Raw genomic sequence first — 16431 nt, 5'->3', positions numbered from 1 at the left:
CACATCCAGGCTGAATAAATCCTTCAACAGCATTCTTTGCTCGCAGCCGTTTGATGTGGTTCCAGAAGCTTCAAACACAGGAGGCATCCAAACTGCTGGAATTTGAAAAGGCTGAAACTCCACCATCGCAGGAGCCCTGTATGGCAGCAGGGTGGCCTGGCAGTGCCTTGCAGGACCAAAGATGCACATACACCGAGTCCTTCTGCAGTCCTGCTCTGCAATGTAGCAGCACTCAGAGTCTCTTCCCTAGGGGTTGGGACTGCTGGAGAGCCCAGCAGGGCGGTGGTAGGGTGCTGCGGGCAGTGCTGCTGCAGCCATCACCCAGTGAGCACTGGAAGCACAGTGAGACCAACTGTCTGTCCATTGGAGGGCAGCTGCTGGAAGGAATGACAGCCATACGTGTGCCATGGCTCTGGTGAAACAATTGGTAATGTGGAACCAAGGCCTCTGCTTACTGGGCTGTACTAATGGGTCCAGCTGCAAGAAGGAGCTGGAGAAGGTGAAGGTGACAGCAGAGACTCGTGGCCCCCGGAGCAGGGTCACGTTGGCACTGTTGTACCCATGAGACTCTCTCCTCAGGTGGTGTCTTGTCATTTCTGTGGGTTTTGTTGTAGTTTGGGAGTTGGTTCGTAATGTCACCAAGCCCAGTGGTTTGGTACTCCGGTGACTGTGAACGGGCTCTGTCTACTCAGAAGCTTCAGCCAAGAAATAAATGGATGGGTGGGTGGATGGATGGATGGATGGATGGATGGATGGATGGATGGATGGATGGAGAGGTCAAGGCCAGCAGAGGAGACAGGCAGCCTGGTGGCCATGAACACCTTTCCTAGACAGAAAATGATACTTTTGCACAACAATGGCCATTTGTGAGTGCAGTATCTCCTCCTGCAGCAGGAGGTCCTGGGGAGTCCTACTTGACAGGCGAGCGGGTGGCCAGATGCTCCAACATCAATGCCATCACCTCTTTCCAAGCCCTAGGCTAGTTACAGTACACCAATTCCCCCACAAACCAGGGATTTCTCTCTGATGGCTGTGCAAATGAAAAGCTGGGCTGAATTGGGGTACAAAGCTGTTAGTGGCTACAATAACTAATTGGTGTTTCAGTGCCAGGGTAAATCAGTAAGTGCCCGCTTTCCCTCCTGCCAACAGCGGTGTCTGCTTGCAGCTCCCAGGACAGCCCCAGCAGGTCTCCCTTTAACAGGTGTCTTCTGCCTGTCCAGAGCTCATTTTTCTTCAGCCTTTGGCTTTCTCCTTGGCTTGGTCCCCTTTGACTTCAGAATACGGCTTACAGTTTTGAGTTTGTACTAAGTCAAACTGACTGGATGCTGGATGAGGATACTTTCTGAACAGAGTGACTTTGGAGTTTTCTATAAAAAGGCTTTTGTAGAAAATGCTGATATGTCAAAACCAACTTTTTTTCCCCATAAGAATGTATTTTTATTTAAATAAAACTGTCAAAAGGAATCATTTCCTGAAACCCAGAAGAAAAAAGGCAGACCCTCCCCAAGATGTGGAGAAATCAAGGATGAATATGAAGAGTGTCATTGGTTTTTGCTGTTCATCTTGGATTGTCTTTCTTCATCCTTCGTTCCTGCACGGTGGAATTGGTGGAAGTGTGCGAGGTTTGCTACTGCCCCTGCTGAACTGTGGTGTGGACAGACTTTGTCTTCCCCAGCTAGCATTCTGTCACCTTTCAAGACAATAAAATCCATTTTAACAACAAAATTCCCAAGTAAGAAACCTCAAATAATTAGAGGAAACCACCACAGAGGTATACAATATCCAGTTGAAGACCTTGCTGAAAACTGAACAGATTATGCTTGTTATATGTGGTTAAACTGGGCCATTAATGTTAAAACTGTTCAAAACACAAAATAAATTCTGATTTTCTTCTGTCAGAGCTTGTGGTTTGGTGTTCACACATTCTAGGCTCCAGTTAAATGATTTACTGTACAATTTAATGCCTTTCAGCTGTCACTTGCACAAAAAGATCCCTTGAACAATCTGCCAGGAAATGAAGGCAACACTTGTCCAGGGTGGAGTTTGGCCAGGACTAGAAAACCCAACGTGCCAAGATACGCAGGAGCAATCACAAAATCCACTCTGACCCACACTTGGTACCCAGAAAAGTGAAGGCCACACGTCTGTGATAGTGTCTGTAAAAACACTTCATTTGAAATTTACTGAGACATTGATTCTGATGCAGGTAGCTGCCTCTACAAAGGCTTGTATCACAGGCATGCTGCTATTCTTTGTCCTTCTTATGAACTTTTCTCTGTTTCTGATCTTTAAATGGCATGAATTTTTGAAGCTTTTCTCAAAACTCCTTCACAATAGATTTTAAAAATCCCAGTTCTCACATAACAACAGGGTGAGGAGAAACAGTTGCCATGGGACAGTGAAAAATGTACTTCAGGAGCAAGGAAGGACATAAAAAAGCCACAGCTCTTCTGAAATTATACATTTTAGGGACTGACAAGGCCTTGAGTTCTTTACTTTCTCACTAGCTAAAGTTGTAAAGTGCCTCTTACGAACCCAGTATTGATGTGTGAACAGCACTGAGCTGTGACTTCAGTCACTGATAAGCTTCATCCTCCTCTGGAGTGAAACTGTAGAGAGGCACCCAGGAATGCAATACCTGCATTAGAATTTGACCTCAGTTCTGGAGTTATTCACCATTTTATATATTTAAGACCAGAGTAATCCATTAGACAAAAGCTTAGACTAGGTGATCATAGTGTGGAAAGAACAAGAACCTTGTCTTGCCATTTCTACATGAAGCCTGTAACTTCATTTTTAGCTAAAAGTGTATTTTTTAGAAGGTCCTGCTTTTAAGACTCAGGTGATGAAGAATCTGCTGCAGTCCCAGGTAAAACCTAAATTATTTAATGTGCTGTTAATAATGTGTACCCTGGATCCAGTCTGAAATTTCTTTTTATTCAATTTTTCAGCCCCAGTGGGTATTTTTGTAAAAGGCCATTGGTTCTGCAAGTAGCTGAAGACTGTGGCTGGGATACTTTTTAAAGTTCTCCTCCCTTCTGCTGGTCTGCTGGAGAGCTGGTTGAGCTCACTTATCCAGCAGAAAACTGCTTTTTTTCTGGTGAGGATGGTGTGTGGGGTGAAAGAAAGACATCTCTTCTAGCAGCAGGGAGTGATTCGGGCAGCTCAGCCAGTCCTCCTGAATTGTGTTCAAAGTCTCTCACTCTGTTACACACTTTTCCACGATTCTGAATAGCCCTTGCCACTTTCTCCTCAATTCTCAAAAATATTCCAAGATCTCTTTTGAAATACAGATACTGGAAGCACACTCATTTTTTTCTGGAACTAGTGCTACACCTATTTAATAACAACATCTGGTTAAGATCTTCAATTCTGTCTGTCGCAGAAAATTACATCAACATCACTGCGAGGTCCTGTCTTGCCCTTTCATATGAGCGATGATTCAGTACTGTCTGAAAGGGAAGAGAGCCACTGTAAGCTCCTCATTGCTGCTTCCCTCTGTACTTTGATGGGTAACTCAGCTGGGAGAGCTCTGCTAAACTGGGAAAGCAGACAGGATCAAAAAGCTCAGGATGCCCGTGAGTCTGGGACAATCTCCAGGGCTTGGCTAACACAGCTGACCCAGAATGGCCTGAAAGTCAAACCAACCTCCACGCATTCAGCAGAAGTTACTTCTAGGCTCCAAATACATCCCATAAAAGAGCCAAGTTAAGTTCATGCCATGTAGCTGTGTTTTCAGAGCAGTGAGGCAGCAGCTTTATAGCTGCACTCTGGTTTCACGGCAAAATTATTTGCTTCCAATAACAACTTCAGAGATATGAAATAACACTGTTGTATCACTGTCTGTTTGTAAGAGGAGGAAGCCTGAGAGGAGAGTTACACAATGCATAGGAAGCTGGCCTTAATAACGGGTGAGGTTATAATTACTGTAAATTGCTTGCAAAGTTTTTAAAAGATTTTCCCTCTCTTCATTTCAAAGGGACATTCATTGGCTTGTCTTTTAGGGACCTTGTTGTGCTGGGTACGATGGACAAAACATACCTCCCAATTAGCCACTTTTTTCCTTGTAATTATTCCGACTCTATTATCTGGGATGCTGAAGGGGACACATACAAAAGGAGTGGGTTTTGCTAGGAGAGAAAGCAGAGTTAAAAAGAAATGTGGGATTTTGCATTCCTCTTTTCATCAAGATGTTGTGTTCAGCAGATCTTTTTCTTTTATCTTAAACTTTTCCAGAACAACCTTTGCGATGGATATTAGAGTACCGCAGCATAGTCGGAGCTGTTGTATGAGGCTATGTCAAATCCACTTAAAAAGTGAGCAGGAATCTAAATACTTAACTACCTTCATGGCTCTTTTCAGGTACTTTCTGTACTTAACAACTCACCCATTTTACTGAGGTGTTTGTGTTACTCATTTGCTTCAGAGAAGACTGCTCTCTCCCAAGCAGAACAGACTTGTCTGAGTGATCAAAATCTATCTCAGTCAAAATACTAACCAACAAACTATTTTCTTATTGTCCTCTAAATCCCCAAGGAAACGTCACATCCAAGGCATTCTGCTGGCCACATGGTTGCTGCTTCTCTTGCTTGTGGGTGGTCCACAAGGTGTTCAAAAATGTTGTAGTACTATTGTACTGCCAGGGACAAGTGCAGAATTAAACACAGAGTTACTGCAGTATGGAATGGCTCCTCCAAATAGGCCAGAAGTGGGGAATTCTGAACAAATGCAAATCTTGTGGATTTTTGGTTAGTTGGGGTCTATTTGACTTTTTGTTTGTTTCTTTGTTTGATTGTTTGAAGTTACTGACTTTTAATTCAAATCAAAGAAAGGAAGTAGTAGTAGAGGGGAAAAACCTAAATCAAGTATTTGATGAAAGGCTGGGAGAGCTGGGGTTGTTCGATCTGGAGAAGAGAAGACTCCAACGAGACCTCCAACTGTGGCCTTTCAATATATAAAGGGGGCTTATAAGAAAGACAGAGAGAAACTTTTTACCAGGTCCTGTACCAACAGGACAAGGAGCAGTGGTTTTAAATTGAAAGAGGGTAGATTTAGATTAGATATAAGAAGGAAGTTCTTTACTGAGGATGGTGAGACACTGGAACAGGTTGCCCAGAGAAGTTGTGGATGCCCCCTCCCTAACAGTGTTCAAGGCCAGGTTGGATGGGGTTTTGAGTAACCTGGTCTAGTGGAAAGTGTCCCTGCCCATGGCAGGGGGGGTGGAACTAGATGATCTTTAAGGTCCCTTCCAACCCAAACCATTCTATGATTCTATATTACTAAATCATACATTGTAAAGCTGACCAGGAACAGCTGCAGAGACCCACAGGGCTTATGGTGATCCCAGTTTCAGCTCCTTGGTGGCAACAAAGATGCATTTGCTTCCAGAGGGTCAGTGCACCTCTCCTCACCTGGGGTTGCTGCCCTTACGCTAACACCAACTGGCTGGGCTCCTCTGGGCTTGGGGAAGTTCCTATTCCCACAGATCTCAAAGGTACACACAAATGAATAAAACCCCAAAACCTACCTCTCCCTGGAAAACCATCACACCTCATTGTTAAGTGGATCAGTGTAACTTGTGACATCTGAAGCTTAGGAGCTCTGGTAATTTTGGGGGTAGGAGAAAGTATCAAGCTTCAAACATTCAACTGCTTTTCAAACACAGTTCATTCCTTTTAAGAACAAACCTTGGAGGTAGAACTATTGCTACTGAATCACTGTCTTAAACATGATAAATAAAGTGAAGCAGTACAGTCAATGCCAAGTTTCTGGTTCAGAAAATACCCTCTTTATTCTGTCTGTAACTGTAAAAGGGGAGAAATAGTTACTCCTTTACATAATAAAGTGGTTTAAAAAGTTGACTTGAATTGTGCTGAGCATTCACTTAACTTTTTTAATAGTGGCACCATCTGGGAGATATATAGGTGTGGCAGTCACTCTCCAGATAGACCAGGGGAGAGGTGGTACCCACAGCGACCACCCTCATGCTGAAGGGTGGAATTGTGCATGCTGAAAACAGCCAGGGCTGCAATTGAGCACTCTTTCAGCTGGATTAGCCTAATTTGAAGCAAGCCAGAGTCCAGCACACAAGGCGTTCACATAGTAGACAAGTTTGTCCAACAAAGTCTGGTGATCAGTAGTATGATGACTGGGGAAATGCCAGCCCAGGGTCATGACGGGCTCTGTTTGGGCAAGGCTCCTGCAAGCTAGGCATGATGGATAACACAGAGGATGATGAAACGTGATGCATGAGGTATTAACAGTGTGGGGTGACCTTTCCAAATACTGCCTGCTGGAGAATTAATGGAGTCCCGCAGGTCCTTGCCTACATGTGAGGCTTGCTGGGGTTGCTGGGCAGGCAGCAAGCAGCACAACTGGAGCACGCTGATTAGGGGATGTGATATTGACATGTGACTGGCTTAGGAACAGTGCACCAAGCACTTTGTATGTGGTGAGCTAGTTTTGGACTTTTATTGGAACTGCTGAAACTGTGGCTGTGTGGTGCTTATTTGCTGTCTGGGGTTAAACCACGACATCCTCCTATCAGCAGTTCCAATAAAAGTCCACCTCCTCCTCTGACCAGGTTGTCCCCAAGTAGCACCAGCAAGGCCAGATACTGACGCCAGTATCACATTTCACAGCTTCTCTGTCATTTTGGGGCACATGTGCCCAGAAGCAGCTGGTCACCAAGTGTGCCTGACATTTGAGCTTATCCCTGTAGACCAGGTTGGAGGAGAGAGGTGCCTTCTGCAAAGTATGTGCTTAAAGCACAGACTTGCCTCTCCTCCCTTCCCAGCCATAAGATCCTCCAAGAATACACCAGGAAAGAAAGTATTAGAAAGAACTTGTGAGGATGTCCCTCATAATCATCTGAACTGCTTATGAGCTGTGGCTTGGCCAGACAGGGTATGTGTGCTGAACCCTCTGAAAAATTCACATTTCCATGGAAAGATTTGGGCAACAAGGCTGTTGCTGTCTTCTGATGGGCTATGTGGAAAGGGATTAAAATGCAATTTCTGTATCTAGTATAAATAATAGAATATGTTGGTCTAAGCCAAAATAGAGTGGCTTTTTTTAGCTTTGAATTATGATGGCTCATTTAAATTAATATCATCTGAATGTTGTGAACTTTAGACAGCCACAGAGGTAAGCAATAAATCTGCCCAGATCTGCATGCATGCATTTTCCAAACCCTGATGTTCTCCTAACCTGGTTGTTCTGTGCCCAGTTCACCTTTGCATTGCTGTTGAGTGTTGGTGAACTTGCATGGCTGGGCTGGGCAGCTGCAGCCAGCCAGGCACCCGGGAGTGTGCAATTAGCTGTGCCCCAGCAGGAGCTGGGTGCTGGGAGCCGCACACAAATGACTGGCCTGTACCTTAGCAGCCACCCCATCAGAGAGCTACAAGAAAAAATAAACAACTGGGACTCATTTCACTTGAGATTTTTTTTAACTAGATGCTTTTTTTGTTTAAAGAATCATGTGAGCAAATCTTGCTGTCACATTTTACAAATGGAGAGGGTGTCACTGGTTTAATTGTGATCTTAAGGTTTGGCTACAGCCTGGCTAATCATTGCATCTTGTCACCTCACTGAACACAAAGTCATATTCACACTGCAAGACCTGTGGGATTTAGCAGGATTTAGTCCCTGTTATGGATGAGAGCAATTTCGGCTGATGCAGTTTGTTTAGACTTGAGCTGAAATGACTGCAAGACCTGGAGCTGCCATGAATCTGTGGTTCCGAGTGATGCCTCGACACCCCTGATGCAGTGCCATGGGCAGGGCAGGCACAGGAGAAATTCTGGCATAACTTCAGGCCATTTCAGGCAGCTCCTGCTCTGCTGCTGACAGATCTCCCCTTAGTATCTGCAAGTATGAATTTTTTCCATACAAACTCAGTAGAACAGGTGATGTAGAGAAGTGAGAGGGAAGGAAAGGTAACAAATCTGTCCAGCAGAAACAAAGCTGCAGTGTTTGAACTAATAGCACTAGGTCTGGCCAAAGCTTTGAGCCTGGCTTTTGGAGTTTGAATCTTACAGGCAGCAAGTCATCTGGAACAGCTTTGAATTTTTTTTCTTTATCATTTTTTTCCTTAATATTCCTTGAAATGCAGCTGAAGCTGGAAGAACAACTGGACCATGCATTCACACCACGTGGGGAAAGCGTTCCAGGTCCTGGCAGCCAGCGCTGCCTCCCGGTCAGACACCCCGTGAGCATCGCCCAGTGAGCCCAGCCTTGCCGGTCCCCTGCTACAGCAGCAGCAAGGCCACACAGCGTGCTCTGCAGGTGGTAATGAAGTTATGCTGTTAATTCATACATAGCACAAACAAGAAAGGGCTCAAATTCTCTCCAGCTCCCAAAGAGTCGAGTGAAGAGGCATTAGAAGCGATATGTTTGAAATCAAATGGCATAGCCAGAGCTAAGGAGATGCTAACCTAAACTGTAAATTACCAAAAAAAGTGCATGTGCGTTGGTTTGCTAATGGCATCGCTACAAAAAAGGCAGTTTGCCCTTAGGGTGTCTGCCTCTGCTTTCTTTCTGTGCCTTATGTATTTGTCCTTTGAACTGTTTGCACACCTGGACATAGCAGGATGCCAATATTAGATATCCAAATTATCAAGCACTATTAGAAGCACTTTGTAAAGTTATAATTTTGTCAGTTGCTTAAATTGGGATTTCTGGGATACAGCTATAGTGATTTAACATTTTATGTTCTTTTACCAGTTTTGACCATCTCATAGCTGCTGCTTGCAAGCCCAACGTTTGGCATCTCACTCTGCCTAACTACAGACTTTCCAAATGTTGAAAAGGCAGCTTCTACCTGACCTATTGTAGTAGATTGGTATTTTGACTTTTCTTGTTATTTTTCTTTAAGTGATTTTCATCTATGGCACATACATTTGTTTTTCCCATACATATGTTCTGTCCCGTGAGAGGGTGTGATAAATTCTGTAGTTTATTTTCTAATGGCAAAATTGCTTCCAACTTTCTACTGGACTTTTTCTGAGGAATTAATGTCTTCTTTTAGCATTGTCAGATATCATGGACTTTGACTTAAAACTTCTCTGACATGGGGGACTACCTCTACCCAGGAAACTTTGTGCTCATGCTGGCAGTAAAGGCAAAGTGGTGGAAAATTTGTGTGTAAAAAGTTGATGTTATTTAAGAAAAAGTGGTGTTACAGTATGCACTTTGAGGAATAATTTTTCTTTTTCTAACCTTTCCAACCATATTCTTCTCATGATTAATGATCTTTCCAAAAATCAGTGGTGAAACTCTGAAAACAAAGCAGCAGTATTTAGTGTCTTTGGAACAAGTAGCAAAATAAATTACTCCGCATAAAAGAATACACTTGCTATTTTTAAGGAAGCACTTTCTAAGAAATTGACAGGAGCAGAAAAAGTTCAGCCAAAATATCTGAGGAATTTTAAGTAAGAAATTTCTGTACTTTTTACTGTAGTGTGTGACCAATCACTTAAGCCAATCTTTGTTACAGAAAAAGCAAAAAGCTAGCAAATGTGACATCTATGTTTATAAACAGCTCCTGGGGCACCCCTGGAGATACAGAGCAGCTACACATTTAATCTCAGTCTAATATCTCCTTCATTCCTCACTTTTAAGGAAAATTTAAAAAAATGTTTCTTCCTCAACACCTCCTCCAGGTTTTCATCACCCAGGTGTCTCCTCCTGTGCCACAGGCTCCCTGTTTTCCATACTCTCTCAATCTGAAGAGGGTGCTTTTGGGAGAGCACCAACTGCGGGTGGGGGCTGAGCTCCCATCCTGCCCCAACAGACCCCTTTTCTGGCCCCAGCAAAGGGAAAAGCCCAGCTTACACCAGCAGCTGGTATTTTGCCACCAGAGACCTCCATAGCCCAGGCTCCCCCCAGTCCCCCAGCAGGTCAGAGAGGTGCCAGGGGCCCCACAGGAGGCATGACCCTGAGGGCCAGGGGACCACCGCTTTGGAGCCTACTAGCCAGAGCTGTTACACATCCATGTTAAGAAAGCTCCTTCTACAGCAAACCTGAGCTGTTTTACTGCCATCCCGGAGAAGAATATCAGGCAAGTGGCCAAACTACCTTGTTCAGGCTGTTTCTGGTTATTGCCCCAGGTGTAACGGGGGGGGGGGGGGGGGGGGGGGGGCGCTGGCCTGGCCCTGCCCCCCCTTTCCCAGCCTTGTTTCTCCCTGCACCAGACATGGAGGTCTGCAGCCATGCGTGGTGATAGGGGACTTGGTCTCCTGTTGGATCAGGCTTGCTGGGCAGCAACTACAGTCCCACCACATGAAAGATGACGTAAAAATGGATCCTTAGAGAGCTATCCTCCCTCTCTCTGGCCTAAGCAAGTCTTTTTACTTGGCCTGAGGGTCCATTGACTAAGTAAGACCAGCAAGATCAGGTTAATTAACTAGACTTTTTCCTTTGTAACTCAAAATTCCTCACTCATTAAGATTAATTTTATGCCCCAAATTATGTGTTATTTATTATTTTTTTTATTTATCTCCCAGATAATAAGGTTCCCAGAACTGCAATATAGCAAGGGTCAGTAATAATTTCTTGAAGTGGATATTGTTCTTCAGCACAGACAGGATCCATTTTCATTGCTTCCTAGCCACAGTACATTTCAAACTCTGTGGTCCTTGACTCTCACAAGAGGCAGCAACCAAACCTTCTGCAGTCCAAACACAACACGACACAGGAGCATCACCCTTGAACGGGAAACATCACGAGGGCTGGATTATTACCTTCTTGGACAGAGGCTCTGAGAAGAATATCCCAGGTACTGGACACACCACGAACAGGGCACACCAGCTTGGCATGGCCAGCTGGCAGTGCAGGTGGGGGAAAGGAGGACATGGTGGAGGGCAAATACTGGGTGAGAAAGACCTGGCTTTCAGTGCTATCCCCTCCTTTGCAAAGGCACAAGAAGTTGCTCTTTTGAAATATTTTTAAGAGCTGTGGAGCTAAAAGCAGAGACAGGGAAACCAACCCCACTGTGCCACCGTTTTATGAGGATGCTCTAGAAAAGCCATCATCCCAACCCAGTGCTGATGAGACCACAGCAGGCCACACATAGCAGTATTCGAAAAACTAAAGCAGCATCTTTATTTTATACATAACCGTCAGTATAAAAAGTTTATTACATAAGAGCTGGTTTGTTTACAATATATATTATATTGCTTCAAGCTGATGCAGAAAGTTCATACATTATAGTTCTACTTTGTTTACAATATATTACGTTGGTTAAATGGCACCACTGCAGTGTATTTTTAACACACAGCACTTTGCAAAACTGTAAGGCCAAAAATAACATTGAATTGAGTTATTCAGTTTTTAAATTAGGCAACTTATTTATTTTTCTTAGGGAAAAGTCTAAATACAGAATAGTAAAAATGTAAAATGCACTTTTGTCTTAGGCAAATTAAATCTGTAGTCATTGAAATTATTCAGGTTAACATCTACAAGGTTTTCTGCTTGAATATTGTTACTTAATTTTTGGAAAATATTTGCAGCTACACGATCAAAAAAGGAAGTTTAAACATAACTGAAGTATAGTACAAAACACCATCCAAAGCACTGAAAGAAGCAGCCTATATAATCATGCTATGGAATTATTTATAAAACTTAAAAGGAATAGTAAATATCAGCTCAGTGGTTTAGAATGAAGCTAATAAAATTCCAGCCAGTAATCTTAATTGTAATGAACAGCGTTTTAACATTCAATCCATGAGAGGTTAATGAAGGCTATGAACTTTGTGTAACACAAACCATTTCAGATGTTGCAGTTCACCAGATATAATTGGATTCGGGTGGAACATGCCTCTCCTCGGCCCTTTTTGGCGAAGGCGTGTGCTGCCTGTGCTTGCTGCCTGCTGGCCTCAGGGCGCTCAGACCGCTGGCTCCGTACCCTGGAAAATTATCCAGTTCAAGAGAAAAGAAACCACAGAAGCGGGCTCACGATCCACGTCTAATATTTCAAGTGGAAACAGTTTCCCCATTTTGAACAAAGGATTTTGTTATGCTTTATGCAAGTGCGTGCCCCTCTCTGTGCCCCCCAGGATGGACGAGGTGCTGCCAGACAGAAAGATGCTCTCGCCTCGCCAGGGAGCCCAGGGGACCATCAGCACACCCAGGCTATCACTCAGCCCTGAGTGCACGCGTGCACAGTCCACATCGGGTGGGTGAAAGGCATGCTGATCTCCCAGCCACAGGGTCTAAAGAGGGACGTAAGCATCCCCCCAGGGAGAATCTGCGCCAGCTACCCAAGCTTGGCTTTGGTTTATGGCTGAATGCAAAGAGAAAGAACAGCAGCAACAATGAACACCTGGGGGAAAAAAAAGCAGTCTGAAACAGGCTTAGCAGAGCTGCTTTGTTGTAGAAAATTAAAACAAACAACAAAAATGGAATTCAAAGTATTATGTTGTAATTGTTTATAGTTTCATTTACCCATCTCATTACTTAAATCTCATGGAAATGACTTTGAAAAACTGAGTCCTCCATTCAATTTCTTTAACCACTTCTTTTTAAGAAAACAGCTTTACCAAAGAGCCATTCATTTGAGGGAGTATGAAGCAAGTCTCTCAAATTAACTATAAATCTCCTCTCAAGATCTGATGTTTGGTTTTAGTTGAAAAGAGTGAAATGAAGTGCATGCACTTGCATGTGCAATTTAAGCCCTACATAGGCACTTATAATGCGGGTGAATTTTACCCAAATGGCCTATTCTCAGTTTCTTTGCTGAATACAAAGAGAGCTTTGCAGTCCTAAACACAGCAGGACTGTACCCAAACTCCAAGTAATGAAGACTGGAAAACCCTGGAGCTGACAATAACATGTGACTCATAACAAGGCAGTTACGAGTTTTGGTTTTGTTGTACAGGTAACTACTTCTTTGGGGATGGTCACCCATAGTACATTTTTTTTTTCACTTGCTGAGTTCTTTATAAGAAGAATATGACAGGAAGAAAAAGTTCATATTGATCTTATGAAGTTCATACTGGTTCATTTCCATGTACCTTTTTTCTAACCATAGCTTATAGTAATGGTATTTCTCCTTCAGAGAATAGCACGAGTACTTAAATACATGTCCACTACCTAACAGCAGAAAAGTGGACTCCCCAAACCTCATTTTCACAGCAAAATCCATTTTAGTTAGACAATACTTACTTTTTAATGAAACAACTATATTTATTCTAATACATTTTAATGTGATAGAAATCACAGGCATCAGCAGCATTTAATAGAAATGAACATTCAGTTGATGCTGCAATGTAAGGTTCACATTTGTTATGGCTAATTGGTGGGTTTTATAGCTGCAAAATTTTTCAACTTTTTTATTACTGACACTTAAAACACTAAATGTGAATTGTTAGCTAACAGTGATAAACATTAATACCTTATGGGAGGATGTATGTACAGTATGTCTCTTGAAGATCTGCTATTACAGTGCTGTTGCACATGAAATACAAAATTAAACCTGAAGTTCTTACTGGATATATCCAATTGTATTTCAAATAATTTTATAGGGCTATTTTAAAGCCAGTAAAATGATCAGTTGCTTCAATAGGTGTCAGATGGACCAATAAGCACAACAGAAATTCATTCTGAGGACTTCAACTTTGCTTTGGGACAATATATTTTGTAGTCTGTGGAGCATGGGTGGGAAGAAGAGGAGAAAACTCTGAGGTCAGTAAGCATAGATCTTGCATAACTCTTCAAGTTTTCCCCAAATTTTCTAGGGGACATTTCATTTTTTCTAAGTTTTAATCAGCTTTAAAGTCTGACAGAGGTTTATTTCTAAAAACGCCTACCCAACATTTTAAAGCTAGCTGACATTACTGAGGAGTACAGAAGGACTTTAGATCCCTTTCATACTATGGGTGGAAGACAAGCAAGATCACCGAGAAATCTGGTTGATACCAAACTCTGGAATTTCTAATATAAGGGTGATCTTGGTAAAACACTTTCAAACGATTCCAAGGGTTTTTTAAGTAGTAAAAATGATGAAGTACTGAAAATCCTTGTTTTATTGTTTGGATCAAAGATTAGAAGAAATGGGGTGTGGTATTATTAATGATGTGGAAAGGCTCTTGACACGATCATTTCTGTATAGCATCGGATGTGTAAAACCCCTGACATGGGCTCTCAGGGTTTGTTTCTCACTTACTTTTATTGCAGTGTCTCCCGTGCCAGCCTTCTTTACACTGGCATTTGTTGGGCTCAGCACAGGTCCCGTACGGGCCACAGCCAGGTTCGCAGACAGCTGTAAGAAAGCGAGCACATACACCTGACCTCCTGACATTTCATCCAGGGGCAGAGTTGCATATTTGCTTTCCCTGCTGTTCCTCATGATGGTCCTGGCATGGGCTGGGGCTCTCACAGTAAATCTGTGCCTTTGCACTGAGCATGTGCAGAGCCCCAAAAGAGTTCATCCCCCCTTCACCTGCAAGGTCTGGCTCAGTCTCAGGCAGAGAGAAGCAGATCAAACAGCAGAGCTGAATGTCCACCAGAACCAGCTGGAGAAGGAAGATAGCCCCCAGCATCCCTCTCACAAAGTGCTCCCGTTGGATTTTAATGTTGCAATGTATTGACATTTTATTAAGCATTTCTCTGTTACTGAATGACACATTGCTGTTTTATAGAAACTCAGAGTACAGAAGAGACTGTGGGGAGGCTTTTGTAAAAAAACATTTCTGGTTTCATAATTCCGTTAAGTCTGGTGTATGCTATACGTCCAGAAAGTAAAAGTAAATTCACCTGAAATACTTTGACAACAAAAAATTCGTGCTGATATTATATAAAAAGATACTGTACAACCAGCTTGATGCTCCTACAACAAGGACTGATGGAGTAGCTTTAGTACTTACGCTTTGAACACAGGTCTCCCTGGTAGCCTTTGGAGCACTTGCATTTATTCTTACCAGTACATTTGCCTCCATTTCGACAGGGCTGATGGCATTTACCTAGAAATTGAAAACACGAAAACAATGGTCTGAGTCCCTGCACCTACTGGAGAGAGGTGTCTGAGAAGCCTGCCCTGTATCCGAAAAACTCATTGGATGCTGGTGTAAGAGTGTGCACCACAGATCCATCAGGAGGACTCTGCTGTAAGTCTGTGCTTTCAATTTATATGCATTCTTCTGCTTTGAAAATATGACAATAATTTGTCACAGCCAAAGCCCATGTGTCCATGCTGCTTTTGCCCAAATCTGTGCCACTCAGACTCGAATCCCCTGTGCGACCAGTCAGTATTGCCTCCTGCTCTCCTCACTCTTCGTGAGGGAGGCAGCACTGTCCAGACACTGTGTTTGCAAAGAGGGGGATCCATACCCAGGGGACACAAGCAGAAGAAAATGTGGTGGTGTCTGAGAGAGATTTTAAGCAACAGAATGCTCAGAAACTGACAGGTATGGCTGTTCCTTGCAGACAATAAATAGATTGGCTGTGCCTGTCAGCTTGCAACAAGAGACTGTGGAGCATCACAATGCTGTGGATGGTGCAATGAGGGCTATTCCACACCACAGCTCAGAAACTAAAGACGCATTAAAAAAGCATGCCCTTCTTTCCTATTCGCGAAGAACAGAGCATCTTTGGTAACAGTAATTAGAACTGGCAGACATTTTTCAAGGCTTTTGGTCTGGAAATCACTTTCCCTCACATTCACACTTTGCCAAGGAAGAGGCTGTGTCTGACAGCGCTGTTGCAGGAAGGTATGTTTGGCCCTGACTCGCCTGGGATGGAGGAGGTCCACGTTGATGGAGGAGATCCACATTCAAGTTCCTGCTGGGCCTGAATCACACCAAGGGCCTTCCTCAAACTTAATGGCAAGTCTCCTATCACCAGACTGTCAAACACTTGTTAGAATTTGTATGCATTATTGAACTAATTAAAGCACAGCAACCATAAGCTAGGTCACCCTCAGGCCAAGGGAGGCTCACTGCCACATCCCTGGGTACTCCTGGGCCACCAGGAACTACACCCTCAGTCCCTCACCCCCTCAGCGGCCATATGTACCAGTGCAGATTTTCTCACTGTCATCTTTTTTAATCCCACAACATTTTCTAGATTCTTCAGAAAAGAGGAAAAAAAAGCCCTTCCTAGATTTAGCACTAATATTTACCAGAATCTGTGAGCAAACAAAAACTGGAACCTGGGGCAGCAAACTGCTTCCTTTCCTTTCCTTTTTTTTAAAAAGGATGTTAACTGAGACCTGCACATGATAATTTAAGCATCAACATTGGCTTGCTCTGCTGAAAACCTCAGTAAATGCGCTCATCTCATGATCACAGACTGCCCCCTTGGGAGCTCAATACCCCAGACAGCGCCTGATCAGCTCTCAAGCCAGCAGACTTCTGTGATGCATGTGTGTATCATCAATATAAAAGAAACATTTGTTCCTAATGTGCATAATTATTTTAATAGCCCTGAAACAAG

General features: G+C 43.3%; 1 protein-coding gene across 1 annotated transcript in view; it reads right to left on the bottom strand.

Annotated features, from left to right (window-relative positions):
• Positions 1 to 11079: 11079 nt before the first annotated feature.
• WIF1 (WNT inhibitory factor 1) overlaps positions 11080 to 16431 on the bottom strand; it is a 47373-nt gene continuing 42021 nt past the window's right edge. The window contains exons 8-10 of the mRNA XM_074825456.1: positions 14865 to 14960; positions 14165 to 14260; positions 11080 to 11906 (exon numbers count right to left, since the gene is read on the bottom strand). Coding sequence (XP_074681557.1) covers positions 11785 to 11906; positions 14165 to 14260; positions 14865 to 14960 — 314 coding nt within the window. The 3' untranslated portion in view covers positions 11080 to 11784. The remainder of the gene's footprint in view (positions 11907 to 14164; positions 14261 to 14864; positions 14961 to 16431) is intronic.

The sequence above is a fragment of the Strix aluco genome, chromosome 5 (genome assembly GCF_031877795.1).
Source record: "Strix aluco isolate bStrAlu1 chromosome 5, bStrAlu1.hap1, whole genome shotgun sequence".
Lineage (NCBI taxonomy): Eukaryota > Metazoa > Chordata > Aves > Strigiformes > Strigidae > Strix > Strix aluco.
Note: the sequence above shows the minus strand (reverse complement) of the source record. Positions and strands in the feature narration are given on the sequence as shown.